The 21,713-nt window shown below is 48.2% G+C and overlaps 1 protein-coding gene across 2 annotated transcripts in view; it reads right to left on the reverse strand.

Annotated features, from left to right (window-relative positions):
* The window catches only part of ZFPM1 (zinc finger protein, FOG family member 1), a 69,816-nt gene that overhangs the window by 24,515 nt on the left and 23,588 nt on the right, over positions 1-21,713 (reverse strand). For both annotated transcript variants that reach the window (XM_034426603.3, XM_034426602.3), the window contains exons 2-3: positions 10,925-11,056; positions 6,312-6,389 (exon numbers count right to left, since the gene is read on the reverse strand). In XM_034426603.3, coding sequence (XP_034282494.2) covers positions 6,312-6,389; positions 10,925-11,056 — 210 coding nt within the window. The remainder of the gene's footprint in view (positions 1-6,311; positions 6,390-10,924; positions 11,057-21,713) is intronic.

The following is a 21,713-nucleotide window of genomic DNA, read 5'->3' on the forward strand; positions in this document are numbered from 1 at the left end:
GTGTCCAGGAGCCTTTTCATATGACAGAACCTGGGGGGCAAAATGACCAATGGACCCAGTTGGGTGTTTTCTGAGCTCAGAAGCTAAGTAGGGCCAAACGTGGTTAATACTTGGATGGGGCCACCAGGGAATCCCAACCTGTAGACTAGGCCGGGCACCTGAAAACCATTTCAGAAAGTGGAAACTACGCAGATGCACCCATGAGTCATCAGGAGTTGAGCTCCTCTGAAATCTGACTTTACCTGAACTGGCAGCAGGTGAAAGGTGTGCCATGAACGAGACTTTGTCAAGAGCACTGACAGGAGAGGGAAGAGGAAGGGCGGGGTTGCCTTGGCTGAACATGCCAATGAAAGGGGAAGGGATTTAGGTCTCTCCATCCCTCTTGCCACTCAACCAACAGGTTCTGATTGAATCAAATGTTCCACTGATTAGAAAGGAAACTCAGCCCAGGCTACCAACCCAGAAATGGTACACGCGAGCAGGGCAGGGTCAAATCAGAATAACGGAATAGCAGAGCTGGAAGGGAACTTAGAGGTCCTCTAGTCAACCCCCTGCTCCAGCTGGGAACCCTATACCATTTCACACAAATGGTTAACCATCAATCAACCTCTACTGCTGGATGCAGGACTCCAAACAGGCATGAAATCTGGTACCGCCCAGACCCAAAAGCCCCATCAGCCCCTGATGGTTTTTTTTTTTGATTTATATGCCGCCCTTCTCCGGAGACTCAGGGCGGCTTACAATGCGTTAAGCAATAGCCTTCATTCTTTTGTATATTTTATACAAAGTCAGCTTATTGCCCCCACAATCCGGGTCCTCATTTCACCTACCTTAGAAAGGATGGAAGGCTGAGTCAACCTTGAGCCTTGGAGAGATTTGAACCAGCAGTAAATTGCAGGCAGCTGTGTTAATAACAGGGTGCACTAAACCACTGTACTATCAAGGCCCTTCTATTCTATTCTTCCCAATGCCCAGGCAAGCAGCTGGTCCTCAAGAACCCCTTGGAATTTTTAGAGCGAGGGGGAAAATGAAGTGGGGTGCCTACTGGAGCCCCAGTTTGCTTTTCAGCCCTACTGGCTTGCTGGGGTCTCTCTGGGAAGATGCTGAGCAGCTCCTAGCAAAGGGAGCCTCCTTCCATCTCAGCTCCACTTGGGGAGGGGGCGAGAGGGAGCAGGCAAGTCCCCCCCTGCTTGGGGACGACTCCAGCGGCTGAGCCGCCGGCTTGAGAGACGGGGAAACAAATGCAAGAGGCTGTTTCATCTGCTGCAACGGTGCCCAAGTTAAGGATTATAAATTGGAGCTATCACAGATTTGCATATCGGAATTTTAAAGCAGCCAAGACCCTTCCAGCAAGCAAGGTCAAACAGAAGATTAAAAAGGAGGGAAGGGAAAAATAATCCCGTCCCTCTCGTTCCCCTTGATTCTCACATTGTGCATGGCACAGCGGGCAGCGGCCGCAAAGGGTCTTCCTGCCCTCCCTGCCCGTCTCCGGCCACCAGGGGTCTGTGCTGCAGCTGTTGGGGCTGAAGAGGGTGGGCTGCGTCTACAGCCCCTACGAATTGCAGGGGGCTCCAGAATGAAAGCACCCAACAAGGTTCTCCTGCATCCGCTTCTGCTAACTCAGGAGAGTTTTCGGGTTGGCCGCCAATGAGATAGACTTCCTCTGAATGTGGAGGTTCCACAGAATTCCCCTCATTCATAGCTACTCTGAGACTTCCCTGTTTCTTCCCATTCAATGTTCAGATTTGATGACCTGCTGGGTTATGTGCCCATTGTTTTGACTTGCTTTATATCCAGCTGTTTCAGGGGTGAAATGCTCCCGGTTCGGACCAGTTCGCCCGATCCGGTAGCAATGGCAGCAGGTGGTTCGGAGAACCGGTAGCAAAAATCCCGGCCCCTCCACCCCATGCCCAGCTGAGCTGCGCAATCATCAGAGGCTTTTATTTTTATTTTTAAAAGCATTTTTTCGACAACCTCTTCGGCCGAAAAAATGCTTTTAAAACTAAAAAAAAAAAAAAAAAGCCTCTGATGATCGCGTGGCTCAGCTGGGATTGTCAGAGGCTTTTAGAAGCATTTTTTACAACCTCTTCAGCAGAAGAGGTTGTAGAAAAAATGGGTTTAAAAGTAAAAAAAAAAAGTTGGCCACGCCCACCCAGTCACATTACCTCCACCAAGCCACACCCACAGAACCGGTAGCAACAAATTTTACATTTCACCACTGAGCTGTTCCTTTGCAGACAGGAGGGAATTCACAGAGAAGACCCTCGTCCTTTCATCCTAGTAACAGCAGCCACAATATATTTGTGATTGGCCTGATAGGAGCATCTGGAGATGAATCTGAACTCGGAGTCCAACCGCCATGGCAAACAGGTCTGAATTGTCCGGGCCGTCCTCAGCCTCAAATCATCTGTGGCACCTTTCCCAGGGCAAAGGGGAGCCACCGTTGGCACCCAAACATAGTCTCAAGAAATTGGTGCATATTTCCAGGAAGGAAGAAGATGCCAAGCTGGAGATGCATCTCACCTGGACTGGAGACTGCACGCTTGGTCCCCCTGTGCTCTCCAGATGCTCTCCAGGCCCTTGGCAAGCTGCTAAATCTGGGCCTGAGGGAGGCTCTGCTTAACTCTGCCAACTTGGGCAAAGAGAGGGAGGCTGCTAAAGAAAGAAGGGATGAGAGGAAGAAAGAGGGAGGCGGGGGGAAGGAAGGAAGGAAGGAGAAAGAGAAGAAGGAAGGAAGGAAGGAGATGGAGGGATAGGAGAGAGGGAAGGAGGGTGGGTGATTGAAGATGAAAGGAAGATGGGATGGAAGGAAGGAAGGAAGGAAGGAAGGAAGGAAGGAAGGAGGGAGGGAGATAAAAAAGGGAGAGAGGGAACGAAGGAAGGAAGGTTTGCAATGGCCCAAACTTGCTAGTTTCAGGAACAAAAGCCCAACTTCCCTGTCTGATCTCTGTGTCTCCAAGACTCTCTTGCCTGCCAGAGCTGACACATGGTGGATCCTGCCAGATAAAGGAGAAATTCAGGCTGCTGACAAGTGTCCTCCTTTTCCTCCTTCCTTCCCTCTTTCTGCCATTCTCCTCCTGATAAGTGCGGTGCCTGCGTAGAGACTGATAGAAGGCCTATCGCGGCGGTTAGCCCAGAAAGGAAGGGCTCTATCACCCCCGCATCGCCGGACCAAGATCGACTCCCAGCCACACAGAAATTAATATCACTCCAATTACCGCAGCGGAGATGGGCTGGACGGAGAGATAATAAAATCTCTTTTACATAAAGAATGCAAAGAGCCAAACGGGGTTCAGTCACGGGAGTGGGGTGGGTGGGTGCATTTTCTAGGCCCGTTTTCAGCCTCGGGGAAGGAGCAGGCCAATTAGGCAGGATTTTTCCAGCAGGGAAGGATGGGGGACTGAACATAATCAGGGTTCTTGTCTCCTACTAACTGGGGCTTTTTGGGGTCCCAGTGGAGAATTATCCCCCGGGACCTTTGAACCGAGGTGGCACAATCTATGCCAGTCTTTCTCTACCGGGGCAACCTTAAGATCTATTTTTATGTGGAAACCACTTATGGACTTTTTGCTTGAGACCAAAAGAGGTGCTGTATTAATTCTGTGACAATTACAATTGTTTCTGATGATAGAAACATTGCGTATTACTTAATGTCAGATCAAAAGGTGAATGTATTTTAATTTGCAACTCTATCAAAGAAAGTTGCTTTCTTTTGTTTTTCCTCTCTTCCTTTATCCCTTGCACTTTACCCCTCCCTATTTTTTTCCCCAATTTCTTTCTTCTTCTTTTTAAAACTTTATTCTTGGAAGAAATTTAATGAAGTAATTAATTAAAAGATGTGTGGACTTCAACTCCCAGAATTCCCCAGCCTGCAGCACATTGAGCCTCCATCACTGATTTTGCAACCTCTTTCCATTCGTTCTCCTTGCTTTTCCCAGGTGGCACTTGGCCCTGGGGGGAAAGTGTGGGGTTTCCCTTCTGGAAATCAGCCAGATAGTTTTCACTTGGGTCATTCTCAGTGAAGGTAAGAGTCCTAAACTGAGCATCCAGTCAACAGGGAAGACTTGATAAATCGTTGGTTAAAGAATAAACCCACGGTCAGCATTTTGGAGGCCGGGAATGCCAACTGTTGCCCTCCAGGATGCTTACAATATGGCGGGAAGGACGTCCTGGCATGGTGGGCCAAGGACCATCACTGCCAGTGCCGAGCAGGGGCCGAGCAGGCTGGGCTCCAACAGGCCAAAGGTCAGGGATGGGAGACAGCAGATAACCAAGGAGAAGGTGTGGACCTTCTGCAGATCTATTTCCGGCCAACACATCCAGGAAGAGCCAAGGATATCAGCCTGGCTGCGAACACACGTTTCCCTTCCTGGACTAGGAGCCAGATGTGGGGAGGGGAATTGGAGGAGAAAGAAAAGGGGAGAGCAGAGGAATGCTGGCAGAAAAGCTATTCCGAAACAGCTGGGGAAAGAGTGGAGATATGCCTTCAGGAGTCTCCATGCCATCTCCCGGTTGGGTGTGTTTCCAAACTGACCCAGGAGAAGGAGGAGCGGGGGGGGGGTCTTCTTCGTAACCCCCCCTTCTTTTCAAGAAACAAAACCCATAAGAACAAGAGGGGAAGGTATCCAAGCTCTAAGAGCAGAAATTGGAGCAGAGCTGAGGTTTCAAGGAGAAGCTTCTTCTCCTTCTCTCTTTAGCAACTCTGGTACTGTTGGCTTCATTGTGTATATAAGGTGTGTAAACAATTTTAGATGAGCATAATTTTTTTGTGTGTGAAGGAAGAACCACACATGGATGTGGGTACAAATGCACGCATGTTCATCCATGCAAATGATATGATTTGAGAAGTTCTAAGATGCTGTAAGGCTATTCTTTGGTTTCTCCATGACCTTGGCTTAGCTAGCCCATCTTGCAAAGTTATTGTTTTTTTGGTTTGTTTGTTTTTTAAATTTGATTTATAGGCTGCCCTTCTCCGAAGACTCAGGGCGGCTTACAATGCGTTAAGCAATAGCCTTCATACATTTGTATATTTATTCAAAGTCAGCTTATTGCCCCCACAATCTGGGTCCTCAATTTACCTACCTTAGAAAGGATGGAAGGCTGAGTCAACCTTGTGCCTGGCGAGATTCGAACCTGCAGTAATTGCTGGCATCTGGTCTTAATAACCAGCTTAATAACAGGGTGCCTTAGACCACTGTACTACCAAGGCTCTTGTTAGGGTAAAAAAGAACCCTTTTCCAAATACACATCCCTGAAGTGCTTGGAAAAAGATGGAGGAACACACAAGGAACTGCCTTCAACTGTGTGGGAAAGTGTTGGCGACTTGGCCCACATGATCTACTGACACCTGTGGTGTCCAGCTATGGCTCTAGACGGAAAGAAGTAATTTTCCAGCCTGGATCAATATTTGTTGAGTGCCCATCCTTCAAACAAGACTAAGGGTGTGTCGGGATCCTTTGGTGGGACCACATTTGACCTTTGGAGATGCTCTCCAACAAGCAGGTATCGCCAAGGACCTTTCGCTGGGTGAAAGTGGGTGCTGTGTGATGACAGCAGCCGATGGACAACCAGATCCCTGGTCCCTTCCACTCCCTTTGGCCTACTTAATCTTCAGACTTCAGTTGAGCCTGGGATCTCCTGCCAGAGAGATACGCACAAGAGCTACTCCGAGCCCCTTCATTTACATCCAACCTACTGTACACATCACCCCGATCGGAGCCACTGCGTATCTCGCATATATCTGAACTTCTGTTTTTACACTTCCTTACTGTTCTGTTAACAGATGGAGACTGGCACGCCCAACCGTTTCCCCGTAGACCGTGTCAGCTTACAGTTTAAAGTCCAAACCAAACACCAGAAGCAGGATCCGGCTTTCCTAAACCTCTGCACTAGGCTCTTCCATGGGAGTCACAGCTCCTGCACTGGCCTGAATTTGGGAGCTGTCAGATGTGCCCTGAGTTACAGGAGACAGATGGTCACGATCAACAAGTGGGAGAAGGCAATCAGATGGGGCACTTCCTCCCCTAACTACTGCGTAACTCTCCTATGATATAGTCTGTGGATTCTTAAAAAGGACCCTTTCCTTCAGAGATGTTCCAAGCAAGCTAACCGAAGTTTTTAAAGATCACTTTTGGAAGATAATTCACATGCCAATGCTTGGTATTTGGTACGCTTTCACGGTGGGGCAGAACCAAATCAGGCAGAACCAAGCTGGACCTGGCACACAAGCAAAGCATTCAGCTTTTATGCTCACCGCCTTGTTCTGTGCTGAGAACCGGGCGCTTTTGAGAAAACGAAGAGAGGAGATTTACCTGGTCCCGTCCACAGCTCGGTCTCTGGCGTTTGCGGCTTATCCGACTCGTCTAGATTCTCCTCTTTGGACTCGGCCTCTGAAATCAAAAGAGGAAACATCACAATCGCACTTCAAAACCCACAAAGGAGATACGATCAGTGGTTGGTTAGGGCAGGAGATTCCTGCTCAGCTGTTCGCCTGTCTCCATCTCAGCCCGGGTGCCCATAAAGGCTTAGAGGTAGGCACCAGAAAGCAAAGTCTTCAGACATTTTCCAGACAAGGCATGGCAACCATGAAGGAGGCCCACATGGGAACATCTCCCAATAGGAGCCCTCCTTAGTTCTTCCATGCTTTCCTCTTATCTTTTTCTTCTTCCTGCGGGAAATAATTTACGGAAATAGAACTAAAGGAGCTAGGATAAATAAGACTCGTTTCCCCAAACAACAGGCAAGGTTCCCAACCTAGATATCACTTCCTAGAAGAGGGGACTGGAACCATAGAATGGGGACCACATTTTCAAAAAAAAACCTTTATAAAGAAAAGGGAGCTATCTATAACCTTTTCCCTTGCTCACCTGCTCTCCAAGCGACTTCTTCATCTAATAGACCATCACCTATCCACTTTCACTGTGAATTGATGCAGTCCACCTCCCGAGTTAACAATCTGGTGTTGAAAGAATTGGGCCATCTGGCATTTAAGGATCCACAGGAAAAAGATGGATGTGAAACTATTTGTGTCTTTTTTTTGGGGGGCGGTGATTTTATCCTTGTCCGCTGCCTGGGGTCCTTATGGAATTGGGTGGCCTTATAAACTTAATATATGACGAATATATCCTCAGCAGATACTTGGCTTTGACTCAGGAAAGAACCTGGAACCTTATTTATTTATTATTAAATAAATAAATTGCAGTGAGGGGAGGCAGGCGGTTGCCAAGCAAGGGAGGATTCAGACAGCAACAGGGTGAGAAAAATCCTTGACACCCATATTGTGACAACTTATTGTGCCAACTCAAAGCCCCCCCCCAAAGAAAGGTTGTAAAATGGGGCAAAACTCGCTTAACAAATGTCTCACTTAGCAACAGAAGTTTTGGGCTCAAAAGTCAAGGACTGCCTGTATTTTATGGCTTCCTAAGAACATTTTGGCTTGCACCTGACGATCCAAAACCAAAATTTGGAACAAAAGAAATCCTTGTTTGGGTTTCTGTATTTACTTGGTCAACGAAGAAGATGAAGGAGTTACGTCCTTGTTATGCTTTTCCTCTGGTTCAAAAACAACAAGCTTATCAAGGCTACTTTGTGGGCCACAAAAAGTCCTAAAGCCACAGCAGAGGTCACCTCCTCCCCTTCATGAGTGGCTAACAATAATTCAAAAACAGCGATGACCATGATAAGACGAAACAATAGAACGACAAACAAATTTAGGGAGGACTCTTAGAAATCAGCGATCATGCAAGCTTCCCCCAGCAGTTGAAGGATTATCTCCAAAACCACTGCAGTGCTAAAATAGCAGGAGAATCAACTGAAAGCTCCCAAAATAGGAGTGGAAGCTGTTAGATATCAAGAAAGGACTTTCTGCAGACAGCAAGTTGCCAGAAAGGGGGTGGAAGGAGCTGATGAATGGCCACATGGAAGCCCATTCCCACTTCTCTCTCACACATACATATGCACCAATACAAGATCAGTGATATGTCCCCCCTCTCCATACAGGCATATCTTGGTGGGCACAGGAGAAGAATTGATTCAGGACAACAAGCTCCTTCAGATGTGGCTTTCAGGTTGTCTAGCTGGAATCCTCGATAGTAGGGGTCTCCAACCTTGGCAACTTTAAGACTTATGGAGTTCAGTTCCCAGAATCCCCCAGCCACCCAGAATTCTGGGAGCTGAAGTCCACAAGACTTAAAGTTGCCAAGGTTGGAGGCCCCTGCTCAATAGGTCAAAGCTGGGCTGGCTAGGGAACTCTGGGAGTTAAAGTCCACAAGTCTCAAAGTTGACAAAGTTTGGAGACCCCTGCTCCATAGGTTTGGGCCCAGGAGCAAGAGAACTTCAGCTCTTAAACCTGGGGAGGACAGGAGCTGGGGTTGCCCCTAACCCAGGCCTCCCCTCGGCTGGTCGATCCCAAGGAGAAGCACCTTCCTGGGCCAGTTCCACCTGGGCTGCCCTCAGAGCAACCGAGAACCATTATTCTCACCATTAACCTGCTGGTTGAGATAAGCCGATCTCGGAAGGTGGTGTGAAAGATTAGTGGGCACAGGGCATGTTTGCCTTTCGAACGCTTGCTCCACGGGCCCCATAAATGGCACCGAGGGGTGGGTGGGTCTGCGTGCGTGCTTGACGTCACCGGCCATGGGCGATTATTATTAATACAGGTGACCAGGGTGGGGAGGCGATGATTAATATCAAATCAATCGGCGGGTATAAAAGTCCCATTATTTGGGGCTATAAATCAAAGCGGCTGGCATATTGATTGTTATCCATCCTGCTGAAAGCTTCTTGCTATGCACCACGGGAGCAACAGTTATTGCAGCCGGCTCCTTATCACGCACTATCGCCTCCTTTTATCACGGCGCTAGTGCCAGGTGCGCCACTCAGCCAGGAGGGAGAGATTTCTCTGTGGCTCTCTCTCCCCCTCCCTCTCGGCTGCCTTGTTTTCTCATCTCCCCCCCCCAACCCCCACCAGGGGCTTTTGAAGAGAGCTTCGATATCTGATGAAACCCCCTCCTCTCTCTTTCCTTCTGCAGACCAGCTGGGTGGGTCAAAGTCTGCCACTGAGCAAGACCCTTGGCCTTTCAAAAGCCTCCCCCCCAGCCCCCAGCCCCAAACCCCATGCCCACTGCCCAAACATCCACCCACTTCCACCGCTGGACAAAGGATGATAAATAATGCATGCATGCTCAGGCTTTCTGCATGCAATGCATATGATTCCCACGGTCCAGCTGCGTGCATGCATGTCCACATCTGTAGGAGAGGGATGGCTGTGGACCTTTGACGGATCAAAAGTCTGAGAGATAATCACGATTAGGAGTCTGACTGTCTTGAAATGCAGAGGGGGGCGGGAAACAGATAGTTTCAGAGGTCGTTGTCCTGCTGCCGAGTGGGGGCAAGAAACCCGTAGAGGTAGTCCTCAGCTTACAACCACAATTGAGCCCGAAATTTCTGCTAAGCGAAACAGTTGTTAAGTGAGTTTTGCCCGATTTTTACGATCTTTCTTGCCAGAGTTGTTAAGTGAATCCGGCCAGTTGTTAAGTTGGTTGTTAAATGAATCTGGTTTCCCCGTTGACTTTGTTTGAGAGAAGGTCGCAAAAGGGGATCACGTGACCCCCCGGGACATTGCGACCATCATAAATACAGGACAATTGCCAAAGCGCCCAAATTTTGATCAAGTGACCTTGGGGATGCTAGAATGGCTGTAAGTGTCTAAAATGGTCCTAAGATCCCTTTTCCCTTTTAAGTGCTGTTGCAACTTCGGCCACTGTTGTAAGCCGAGGACTTCAGCTCTAGTTTTGCTTGAACCAGTTTCCAGCGGCTGTCTATGCCAACCCTGAGGGACGCTAGGCATCCTCGTCCAGCCATGCATGGGGAAAGCCACGCTGGAGCGAACCTTCCCCCCTCGAAGGCAGTTTGGCCCAGCCAGATCCTGCCAGCCCTGAGCGAGGTCAGCCCGGCTCCTTCCGGGCAACTTTCTCCCTCGTCTAAGCCCAGCCGGAAGTCCCACCGGCAGCCGAAGGTCTCTTCTGCCCGTAGGAGAGGAAAAGCGCCTCTTTCGTTTTTGCCTTTGGCAAAGGGAAATTTTGAGAAAGGAAAAAAAAAAAAGGGGGGGGGGGAGGAAAGTACGAAGTCAGCGCTCGCCCAGCCGTCTTTCCAGGAGGAGCCACGAAAAAGGCGAGCTCTTCGTTAGAGAAGGGCAGGTATTGATTGTAATTTGAGCCAGAGCCGAGGACTGGCGAGCCCAAGACTCCTGTGCCGCCAATGCTTGGCAGCCGTTGGCAGCCATTCCCCCCTCCCCCCACCCCCTGGCAAGGAGATCATAGTTCACGAAACTCAGGATCTCAAGGGCTGCTCCTCTACCCGGAGAAGTGACCGTCCCTCTCGTCAGAACGGGGGGCTCCCGCCTGGACTTCTCCATCAGAGCCTTTCCAGGGAAAACACCTTGTGCATCCAAAATATATTGGGGGGGGGGAGATGACAGATGTAGAAGAGCAATTTGGTAGCCCTCGACTTACAGCTCTCGTGCGTTTAGTGACCGTTCAAAGTTACAACGGCACTGAAAAAAGGGATTTATGGCCACTTTTCACACTTATGACCGTTGCAGCATCCCCAGGATCACGTGATCAAAATTCAGAGGCTTGGCAACTGGCATGTACTTATGACAGTTGGATGTGATTCCCTTTTGCGGCCTTCTGACAAGCAAAGTCAATGGGGAAGCCAGATTCACTGAACAACTGTTGCAAGCACCGTCATAAAATGGACCAAACTCACTTCACAGCTGTCTCACTTAGCAATGAAAATTCTGGCCTCAATCGTGGTCGTAAGTTGAGGACTATCTGTATTCAAGGGTGCTCCTGGGCATGGATAAACTGTAGCCCCCTCCCTCCCTCCCCCCCCCACCACTGGGCAAGCAAATCAAGGCACTCACGCTCGCTACATGGGGAGCCGGCAGAGTCGCCTTCCAGGGAGCCTTCATGATCCGAAGCGCTTCCTTCCTTCTCGGACAGGCAGTCGTCTTCCAGAAGGCCACCAGTTCCTTCTTCCATCTCACCCAAGGCGCCTGCAGGAGCAACGGAAAGACCGGAGTTAGATTAGGTGCCCATCCCGCCTCTTTCGAAACCCAGCAGGGCTGACCGAGGAATTCTGGGAGTTGAAGTCCACAGGGCTTAAAGTTGCACCCCTGATCTAGAGGTAGCATTGCAAGACCCCTACATTATCTTGGCATCATACCTATACTGTTGGGGTATCATCAGCACAATAGTGCCAAAATATAGGACCTAGAGCTACAGCCTAAATCCATGTCAAAAGGGAATGGAGGCACACAAGTTGTGGTCATGGCACTAGAAGACTTGATTAAAAATATTACTCAAGAGACAGGGAGAATTATGGCCAAACATACATGCCAGGGAAGGCTACTGAGAGGTTCTGTTTCTTTGCGGATTCTTTGCTTCTGATATAGCCAGGAAGACTGACCCCCTACTCTTTGTAACTGGGGCTGCAAGGGCAAGATAAGGAAGCCACATGGGGCTTCACAATGATCCCAAGGCCAGGATGCTGTTGAAGAAGGCCTCCAGATAGACCTCATGATGGACCAGGCTTCATCATTCAGGAGAAGGCTCACATGCCTGATCTAGAACCTTAAAGGACTGGAACTCATAATCAGAAGAAATACATTTTTCAATCCTCCACAGTTCTGTAGACAACATCAGAACCTCAGGAGGCCACAATTCCAAGGATATGGAACATTGATCTTCTCAAGCTTTTCTAGCATCCCAACCAAGACCGTCTCTGCTCTGAAGACTCCAAAGCCAGCTATGCTAGCAATTATTGCTAGATTGAGCCACCTTCATTGCGGAGGTGCTGGTCCAGGGGCTGTGGGGGTCTCTGACCTCTGGCTCCCTCTATCTGCCCCTCTATCCCAGGGGAAGGGGAGAGGGCAAGAGAAGAATTAGGGAAGGACCGAGAGGGTTAACTTTATCAGAACCAGGAGCGTGAAGGCGTGAAAGAAAAAATTAGCCTAACGAATTTACAGTGAGAGAAACGATTTGTTAGCGAGCGATTGTTTCTGAATATTATCAGAGCTTTTTTAATTGTGCTGGAACAGAAATTAGTAGCATTAGAATAAATTGCCTTTTCTTCTCTGGCAAGCTCTTTATTCACGCTCATTGTTGTCTGCTTTGTATAGATTATGGGCCTTTTGTTCTCGCAGAGTAAATATACATGCCTGAAGTCTCGGAGAGTGGTTGAGGTCTGGAAAAATGCATGGGGGTTCTCTCCGCTTCTGGGAGGGGGGAGCTTTGTTTTCCTTGGGGGGGCCCAAGGGGCAGGACAGGGTGCAGGACCATTTCAAGAAAGAGGACGGGCTGATTAGAAGTGGAGCAGAACATCTCCTCTGCCATCTTCTCTGCCCAACATGGAAACCCCGGTTTGGTGTAACTTACAGTGTTCAACCTCACTTTGATTTTGGAAAAGAGGTTTATTGCTCTTTTGGCCATGAAGGAAGCCTAGGAAATACCATACAAACACTTGGGATGCAGAAACATTCAGCAAAAGGTCCAGAGGTTGCCCAAGGGGTGGATGGAGAGTGCCCCCAAAAGCTTCCCATCAAGTCCAGGGGTTGATATCTCCATTTACTTAAGCTGGGGTGTCACCACTTCTATTCTAGTCTGGGGCTGGACCTGCCCATCGCCTTCTGCCAGGATACAGTTAGAGATCTGTGATTTATGGCTGAGCCTGATAAGTTAACTCCACCAACTGTGGCTTATCCAAAAAACCACAACTTCACACAATGCGTAACCCCTTTGAGGCTTATGAGTTATAATTTATGACTTTAAAACTGCCGCTAGCTACATAATCGGGGGAATCTCTTGGTGGAACCTGGGCTTCTGGCTCAACCAAGGACCCAGGAAGGCTGGCAGAGCCCACCTAAAACATCTGCAACTCTTTTTCTTGGGGAAAAACCCAAAGCTATTATTCCGGAGGCCCCGTCTGCATTCATCTGCACCCAGAGACTTTGCCCCACCCCACCCCAAAAACCCTCCCGGCTTCCCTGGGCTGAGCTGGGCTCTTCTTTTGGAAGACAGGAGGGAGAAAGGAGGCGAGAGAAAAAGGGAAGAGTGTGGAAGAGGTGCAAGGGAGGAAGGAGGGAGGGAGCCGAGTTGGGCATCATGTCTGCGGGATTGCTCGGAGCCTTAGAGGAGTTATCACTTCACGCAGACTCCCTCCGTCAGCCTGATCTGTCTATTCTTCATTAAGCAAATACGCTGAAATGGAAATGAAAACATAATAGCTATTTGATTTTGGGCGAGATATTTTGCATATTGGCTCACTGCTGATAGTGGAATTTCATCAACTCCCTTTTTTCATGCTTTAAAACTGAATTACTAAAGGCTGGCTTTGGGGAGGGGGGAAGGGGAAGGGGTGCCTGAGACACACTCACTTCCCAGATCCTCCCACTCAGACAATTAAACTGGGGTTCCTTCCCTTCCCCCCACCTTCTTCTTCTTCTTCTTCTCTCTCTCTCTCTCTCTCTCTCTCTCTCTCTTTTAAAAAAATCAGCCATTGTAAAGGGAGAATTGGGGCAAATCTGAGATGATGGGGCCACGTTACCCCAGCAGATGCTCACCGGCTTTCTGCCCCTTCCAAGAACTCTGTGGGGAGGTGGAGGAGTGGGAATATGTCCATGTACAGAGAGAGAGAGAGAGAGAGAGAGAGAGAGAGAGAGAGAGAGAGAGAGAGAGAAGGCCAGCATTTGCAAAATCCCCAAATGAATGTGCTCTGGGGTAGGAGGTCTACCCTGGATGATGAAGAATATGTCTGCAAACCCCTGGGAGTTTATTTCCTGGGCACGAGAGGCAGCTCCCCCAAGCTATTAGGATGAATCCAACCGATCTGATCCAAGGCCGTTCCCTTTCACTTCTGGTCAGAACAGCTGGACCCACCACCTGGCCAACTCTGGCTGATCCCAGCAGATAATCAGGGTCAAACCTGGCTAGTTCTTGGAAGAGAATTAGAAAGCCACTTTTGCAAAAAATTTTCCAGACCCTCCAGAAGATTTTGCGTGCTACCTCTTGTGGGGCAGAGTTGGTGTTCTCTGAGCTTGCTGCTTTACTTGCAGACATTTCATTACCAAATTAGGTAACGACATCAGTGGTACCTATTCTTTATCATCATCTCCCTTGTTGAAGGGGATGGAATTCAGTGATGGAGAGCAGACTGTTTGGGGACAGAACAACAAACTCTACTCACTTACTGACATTGGCCTTCCTTGTGCCACAGCTGATTCCTCACCTCTGTGCCCCCTGCCCTGTTTTACAGCCAATTCTCCTATTGAAAGGAAAATATCATTGCTGGGAGTGGGGCTGCGACACCCACTCCCCACACATCCATCCTCTGGTCATCTCTGTCTGTTCTTGTCAGTGATCCCTCCAGTCTGACTCAGTTTGGATGAGAAAGTAAAACTTTTCTCCCCTTTTAGCCAAAATTGAGAATTCAGCTTATTTAGCTTCTACGAATCTTGTTGGCTGAGTCAAATCCTACACAACCTAAGGAAGCTATCCCTAATATGTAGCAAAAACTTTAGAATTCAGAGGATTCCAGAGTTATGGAAAATCTGGTTTTCCATGGCAGGAAACAAGCAAGATGGGACTAATTACAAAAATTCAGGAAGTGAGATAGACACACTGTGCATCAGGAGGCTCTCCCAAACACCTCCTCATCTGGAAACACAAAGAAATACATTTTGCCGAGAATCCTACACACCTTTTTCTCTTTCCTTTCTGACTTCCAGGCAGGGTTTTACTCTTGGTTCATACACCTGTCCCCCCGTAAAGAGAAACAAGGCTCTCCCCGCTTCTGAAGACCTGGCAAGTCAGCCCAGCCTTCCTTCCAGCTCATTTCTAAACCTTCACAAAGGCCAGTTCGAATCCCTAATTCCCCCTTTTTGTCCAAAAGGTACCGCCAACCGAGTGTGTGGCTGGCTAAAGAAAGGTGGCTTGTCAATCCAAGGCAGCCAAGATAATTCCCTTGGAAAACCGCCCTGTCGAGGACTTGCATTTCTATTCATATTTAGCTCCTCAGCTCCTAATGCAAGGAAATTGCTGGCTTCTGGGTGGCTCCACTGTGGGACAAGTGTGAGATTAAAAAAGGCCTTGTGGGAGTGGGGGGGAAAGGGGCTTTACTGGGATTGGGGTGCATCCTGTATGGTAAACCTCGGTTTTGTCTTCTTTTAAAATGAGGGGGTTAAAGAGAAACCAGGTATTGTCCAGGAGGACACGGGCACCTGTGCCAATATTTCCTTTCCCTCCTTTTCACAAATGAAAGAACAATCAAAGACTCCCTTCAGCTCAAGGTGCCAACTGAAATCGAACTATGGGTCTAAGGCAGCTCCTTTTCTCTCCTATAAACACAGCCAGGCACCTTATTTAAAATACCGTACAGCTCTTCCGCCTAGGACAGCATTCCAGGAAACCTGTTCTGTTCCAGACGTGTGGGACTACACACCCCAACATCCTGTGCCTGCAGCTGAAAAGGATTCCACTTCCCACCCCATTCTTCCTTTCCTAGGCCTTCAGGTGCACAACCTCCCTAAAGTGCCCCTCCCACCTCAGTGGGCCCTTCCGAAGCATCTCTCTCCACCTGGCAGGAGGCAGGAGTTGGCGCCAAGTCCTTCCTCTCTACAAAACCATCAAGGGCTGCCCCACAAAGGGTGGGAGTCGGGAGACCAGATCACTGATGATGTTACCTGGTTAAGTAACGACGAACGAACGTAATGAAAACCACCAAGCTCAGAGCGCACCAGGGACCCCCCAGTTCAACTCCGAGTTACAAATATTCCCTGCTATTGGCATGAAACTTCTCGTCCAGGAAGTTGGGAGGAGGTAGACAGACATTCAGCCCAAGTATTAGGAGTTTAATTAGTCAATCATTTCATTCACACCAAACTTCTTCTCTTGTCGCCTGAACAATAAGCCTTTCTTGATCTTTCTCATTTATCCAGTAAATTTTTTTAAAAAAAATCTGGAGAGAGAGGGAGGGGGGAGGATTTTTTCCAGGCTGCCAAGAGAGAGACCCTGACAGTCCCAAACCAAGCCTGCAGACAAGAACTCGCTGATAAGACGGGGTGATAAGAACTAGAAAATAGCAACAGATTCAAACTTTCCCACCAGCTTGGAGATCGGGGAGGCAGCCACTCCATGCCAAAGCTGACAACTCCCCTTCCCCCTCCCTTTCCCTCTGCGTATCCATCAAGGGGGTAAGACTGGGGGGGAGGGGGGATATGTCTCTGGGACTGCAGAGCACCTGTCTTTTTGTGGGGTGAGGAATGCCTTTGGCTTTGCAAAACTTTTGCAAAGTCCTCTGGTGGGAAACATTAGGCTGAAGGATCTGCTCGGTCTGTGCGAAGGCTTCGCCCTGAAAACCAGCTTCCCTCTGGAAGGGAACGTGGAGATCACAAACAAAGCTGGGCTGTGATAGTGGAGATACACCCTCCCATAAGAGATAAAGCCAAGTCTCGGGGAGAAGGCTTGCTCCCAGCCGTTATCCGAGGTCATTCCCACCAGACAAAGATTCTTCAGTTGATGGGATGGCTTAGCGGACTTTAAATCAGTGTTTCTCAACCTTGGGAACTTTTAAGATGAGCAGGTTTCTCCTCCTAGGATTCTGCTGGCTGGAGAATTCTAGGAATTGAAGTCCACACATCTTAAAGTTGCCAAGAAATCTTGCTTTAGAGATGGATGGGAAAAGAGAGACAAGGGATTGGGGGACCTCTCGTCCTCCCTTCATCAGAGTTGCCTTAATAATCCATTCACATCACCCCAAGCCAGAGCTGCTCTTCGTAATTATTACTCCATCCAATTAACAAACAGAAAAACGGGCAATTTGTAGCATAGAAATACAGGTTTGAAGTTCAGTCTTGCAACTTCGGAGAGGGCACTCCTTCCTGAGACTAAGACAAGGACAAAACAGGAGACGGGTTGGCTACTACCAATACAACTTTGTAAGATGGTGAGCTAGAGCACAGGTCTCCAACCTTGGCAACTTTAAGACTTGTGGACTTCAACTCCCAGAATTCAACTCAGCAAAGCTGGCTGAGGAATTCTGGGAGTTGAAGTCCACAAGTCTTAAAGTTGCCAAGGTTGGAGACCCCTGAGCTAGAGACATGACCCACGACCCTCACTGAGTCTTCGGCTGAGGTTTTTCCTGAAAAACATCAGGTCCCTGACCTTGTGGGCCATCATCTCAATGTAAAAATTCCCCCACATGACCCATATTATCTTACAGTGGCTTAACATGAAATGAAAGAGGGAGATGGAACACATTCTCCCTTGTTCTGTAATAGATAAGCTTTAATCTGCCTCTGTCCTGAGGTGTGGTTGTTGCATAAACAGTACGAGGGGAGATCTTCCCTGCTGGGATAAGAAGTTTAGCAAATTCTTCGGAGCAGAATTTCTTCTGGGCTGTACAACCACAGCCCAGAAGTGTTGGGTTCGACATGCAGAAAACCAGTCAATCAGAGAGATGGGCCACCGGATGTGTCTTCTTGTTCTGGAGACATTAATCCATTTTCTTTTTGTTTTCGGAAATGGGAGGGAGCTTCCAAATGATCAAGTCCCCCCCAATCCTAAAAAGAAGTATAGTCCTAGACGGCTTAAATTTTGCTGGATAGATTACTTGACTTGTAGAGAGTGCTGAAAGGAATTGCAAGTTTACAGCAAGTCTTCTCAACATGATCTGTAGCTCCTAGCTTTCTCAGAATAAATTGTGAGTGCTTCGGCTGTTAGTGCCTTCACTTATGCTTAGTCTTCAGGCAAGTGTCACTACCAAACAATCCAGGAATGTTTAAGGAGTATTTCTCAAAACTGATTTAAGGCAGTGTTCCTCAAGCTTGGCCACCTTACTATGTGTGGATGTCAACTCCTAGAATTTCCAAGCCAGAATTCTGGGAGTTGAAGTCCACATATCTTAAAGTGGCCAAGATTAAAATACACTGGTTTACAGTACTATCCAAACCAGCTAAGAGTTATAAAACAGTCTCTGGATTGTCCTTCTGAACTGTAAAAGGAAGGACAAGAAGCCACTTCAGAAGAAAGCTACACAATGGATGGTCTTTCTGAGATTCTAGTATTGAGCAGAGACCTGCTTAACAGAAGATCAATTCTCAGTATATCAAGGCAGGGTGCAAAAATCTGGCCCCTTCTAGGAGACTAGATGGACCAAGTTCTCCCTCCTGAGCAGGTGCATTGAGGGTTTTCTATCTTGAAACTAAATCAATTTATTAAATTAGTGTTAGCATGGGGGTTGGGAGACAGTGGGCTGCACACACTAGCATACTACCTGTTCATAGCAAAGAGACAACACAAGTCTTTGTATGAAAAGAGATGAGTTGTTCAACGGCAGCTGCAAAGTGGAAGATGCACCATGAGTGGGACGCTGGTGTTCCACATTTGACCGAAAACAGTGCAGTTCACAAAACACCATGACACGCCGTTGGGTTCTCAGGCTCAAAGCCTCTTTCATCAAGAGGTTGTCCATGATTCCACAGGCTGCTCCTTTGCTGGATGAGGCCTCCTGTCACAGCAGCAGCCCAGGACCAATCAATTTAGTGCTGACAACGTCCCTATCTGTGTCAAAGATGGGTAAATGAACAGACAGCTAGGGAGACCACCAAAGGGATGTTGGGTAGATAATAAAAGCTCTCGGCCAGACACACAGCTCTGATAAGAGGCCACAGGATGCCAACTTTGTTAAGGATCAGAAATCTACTGCCCACAGTGGGTTTTCCCTTCCCTCTGGAGGCAGCGAGACTGTTATGGCTGGGGGGTGAAGAGCAAGACACATTTCTCACCCTTAATATAGCCTTTCTCAAGGGGGGGAGGGGAGGTCACCCTGGCTGGGAATCCCAGGAGTCACTCAGAAGCGGGATGAGAAATTAGGACTCCACAATGAAACGGGTTAGCGATAGGTTCCTGGCAACTCAAAGTATCCTCTTGACTTTATGCACCATGGATTTGCAGAATTCAGACTTGCCCCCATTTCTAACACTAAGCCCACCTCCTAGGTGCCAGCAGGAGGAGATGCCTGACGTTTTAGAAAGTTCACCGCAGATGGGGTGAATTTTAGATGATGATGAGTCTGAGCAGTAAGACCACACCTGGAATATGGCATCCAGTTTCGGTCACCACATTACCAAAAAGATGTTGAGACCTTGGAAAAAGTGCAAAGAAAAGCAACTGAGATGATTAAAGGCCTGGAGACAAAAAAATACGAAGAACGGTTGCAGGATTTGGGGATGGCCAGTCTAGTGAAAAGAAGGACTAGGGGTGACATGAGAACAGTGTTCTAGTATTTGAGGGGCTGCCAGAAAGAGGAGGGGGTTGTCCTGTTCTCCAAAGCCCCTGAAGGCAGGACAAGAAGCAACAGATGGAAACTAATCAAGGAGCGAAGCAACATGGATCTAAGGAGAAACTTCCTGACAGTGAGGACAATTAATCAGTGGAACAACATGCCTCCAGATGTTGTGGGTCTCCATCACAGGAGGTTTTTAAGAAGAGACCGGACAGTCATTTGTCTGAAGTGGGACAGGGTCTCTTGCTTGAGCAGGGAGCTGGACTAGAAGACCTCCAAGGTCCCTTCCAGCTCTATTCTGATTCTAAATTCCAACATGAAGGAGTTCTGGGCATCTAAATATCTTTACATATACCAAAATATATTCCCTGGAGGAGGAGGAAGTGCCCAGTTTCAGCTTGGTCAATGTATACTAGGAAGAAGGGTCCCGTCCTTCCTGTTCTTCCCAACTCTCTCCATTTTGGCTACCAGAAGCCAATTTGATGGGACAGTCGTGATCCTTCTGCAGAACCAAAGCTTCTTCCTTTGAGGATATCCCCACTAGGTAGGTAGTCCTAAACCTACAACCATTCAAACAGCCTCATATTTTTTGGAGCATTTAGATTTTGCAGTGAAGCGAAGTAAAATGGAGAAAAACATGAAAGCCAAAAGGAGGATTCAGAACCTCCTGAGGGACAATGATGGAGGTGGGAATGAAACACCACCACTCCGCCCCATCCAATCATGATCACACCAGCATTGGGACCCAGCATCTTGGCTTGTTCTGAGTCCTCCTGTTGAAAACTCTTGAAAATGTCTCTGGAGATAAATGCTCCTATCAGTCTGGTGCGAGCAACTGATAATACATGGATGACGCCCATCCCAGAAGCCAAGGAGATTGTTCCTCTGTCTTGACATCTACGCGTTTTCATCAGTCCTCTGCCATGCTCGGAGACGATAAAGTGGCGCTGCCTTCCTATGTGGGTCCCCGAGGCAGAGGGACAGACACTCTCTTCCGTGCAGACCCAGAAATCAAGAGTGCCACGAATGCAAGGGAGGTGGTTTGCTCTGCAACGTCTGTGACTTTCGCTGCTCTCCCCTTCACGGGTCCCGTGTTTGGTGTCATCTCGGAAGGGCTTCATGTCCCAAACCCTGGGGAGCAGCTGCTTTTTCCATAACTGACAGCATCGTTTTTTCCCCCCTAACAGGAATATTTTCATCCATCTTTTTTTGGGACCAGATGGCCTGGTTCCCACGACCCACTTAAATGGGTCACTTCGGAGGTTAATGCATTTTGGGAACATCAAAAAGAAAAGAAAACAATGCAAATTGAGGCTAACTAATCCTCGTGGGGTGGGGGGGCGCCCCCAGCCAGCCCAGTGTGTTGTGTTGTGGAATTGCCAAAACGGAGGAGTCAAGAACTAGAGAAAATGAGCAGCTGAAAAAGCAAAGCTCTCCATTCTCAAACTCCTGCCCAGCTACCTGGAACCCACCTCCTCAACATCGACTGGTTGTGGGGACCAAGTCATACCTGCTGTGACCTGCTAGGGAGGCCAATGGCAAAGGGGATGAGGTCATGGAGCCTTGCCAGTAGGCGCAAAGATTCACGGGATGCCAGACTCTTCTAGGAGAAAGAGGGTGGGGACTCAAAGAGATCCCCAAATGACTCAGTTAATGACTGGGAGAGCTAAACCTGGTTAGTTAGTGGTCGGCTGGGTTCAGGGTACCGGGGATGTTGGCTTATATTTGTAATTAATAAATTGCAACCTAATAAACCACCTGCTTCTTGAAGAAAAGCCATTCCATCCCCAAACATGTGATTGGAGAATTTCTTCCCATGATCTATAAATCTGGCTACAAGTTCTGATGGTTACCTAATCGCATGGAGGTTAGATCAAATTCAGGGAGGACACATCCCTCCGTGGTTCCCCCAAACAACAGCATCACTTCCTAAGCACAAAAGAATCAACTATCACTAGATCCCAGTCAGATCATGGTGCCATAGAACCCTTATCTTCTTTTCACCAAACAGAAACCAAAAAGCTAATTCTTGCTCTTCCGCACTTCCAAGTCCACCTTCAAACCATTCATACTCTGAGGTGAAGGGAGGAAATGTTGAATGCTGGCAAGGCTTGGCTTGCCTGAAAGTTCAAATGAGTGAATATGTAAAACATTTGCACTTTTACACGTGTTATTCCAAAGGAGCACCATTTTTTTCTTACCAAGTGAAGAAGAGCCCGTGGATGTCTGTGAAAGGTACGATCATGGCTCAAGCATCGTGTCAACTGATCTGAATTAGGGAATTGGTGTCATCTGAATGAAGAGGTCATGATGAAGAGGAGGTCACTGGCTGATCTTTTTCCAGACTCTAAAACAGGGACACTCAACCACTT

Source organism: Pantherophis guttatus, chromosome 11 (genome assembly GCF_059756535.1).
Source record: "Pantherophis guttatus breed Tessera chromosome 11, ASM5975653v1, whole genome shotgun sequence".
NCBI classification, from domain to species: Eukaryota; Metazoa; Chordata; class Lepidosauria; order Squamata; family Colubridae; genus Pantherophis; species Pantherophis guttatus.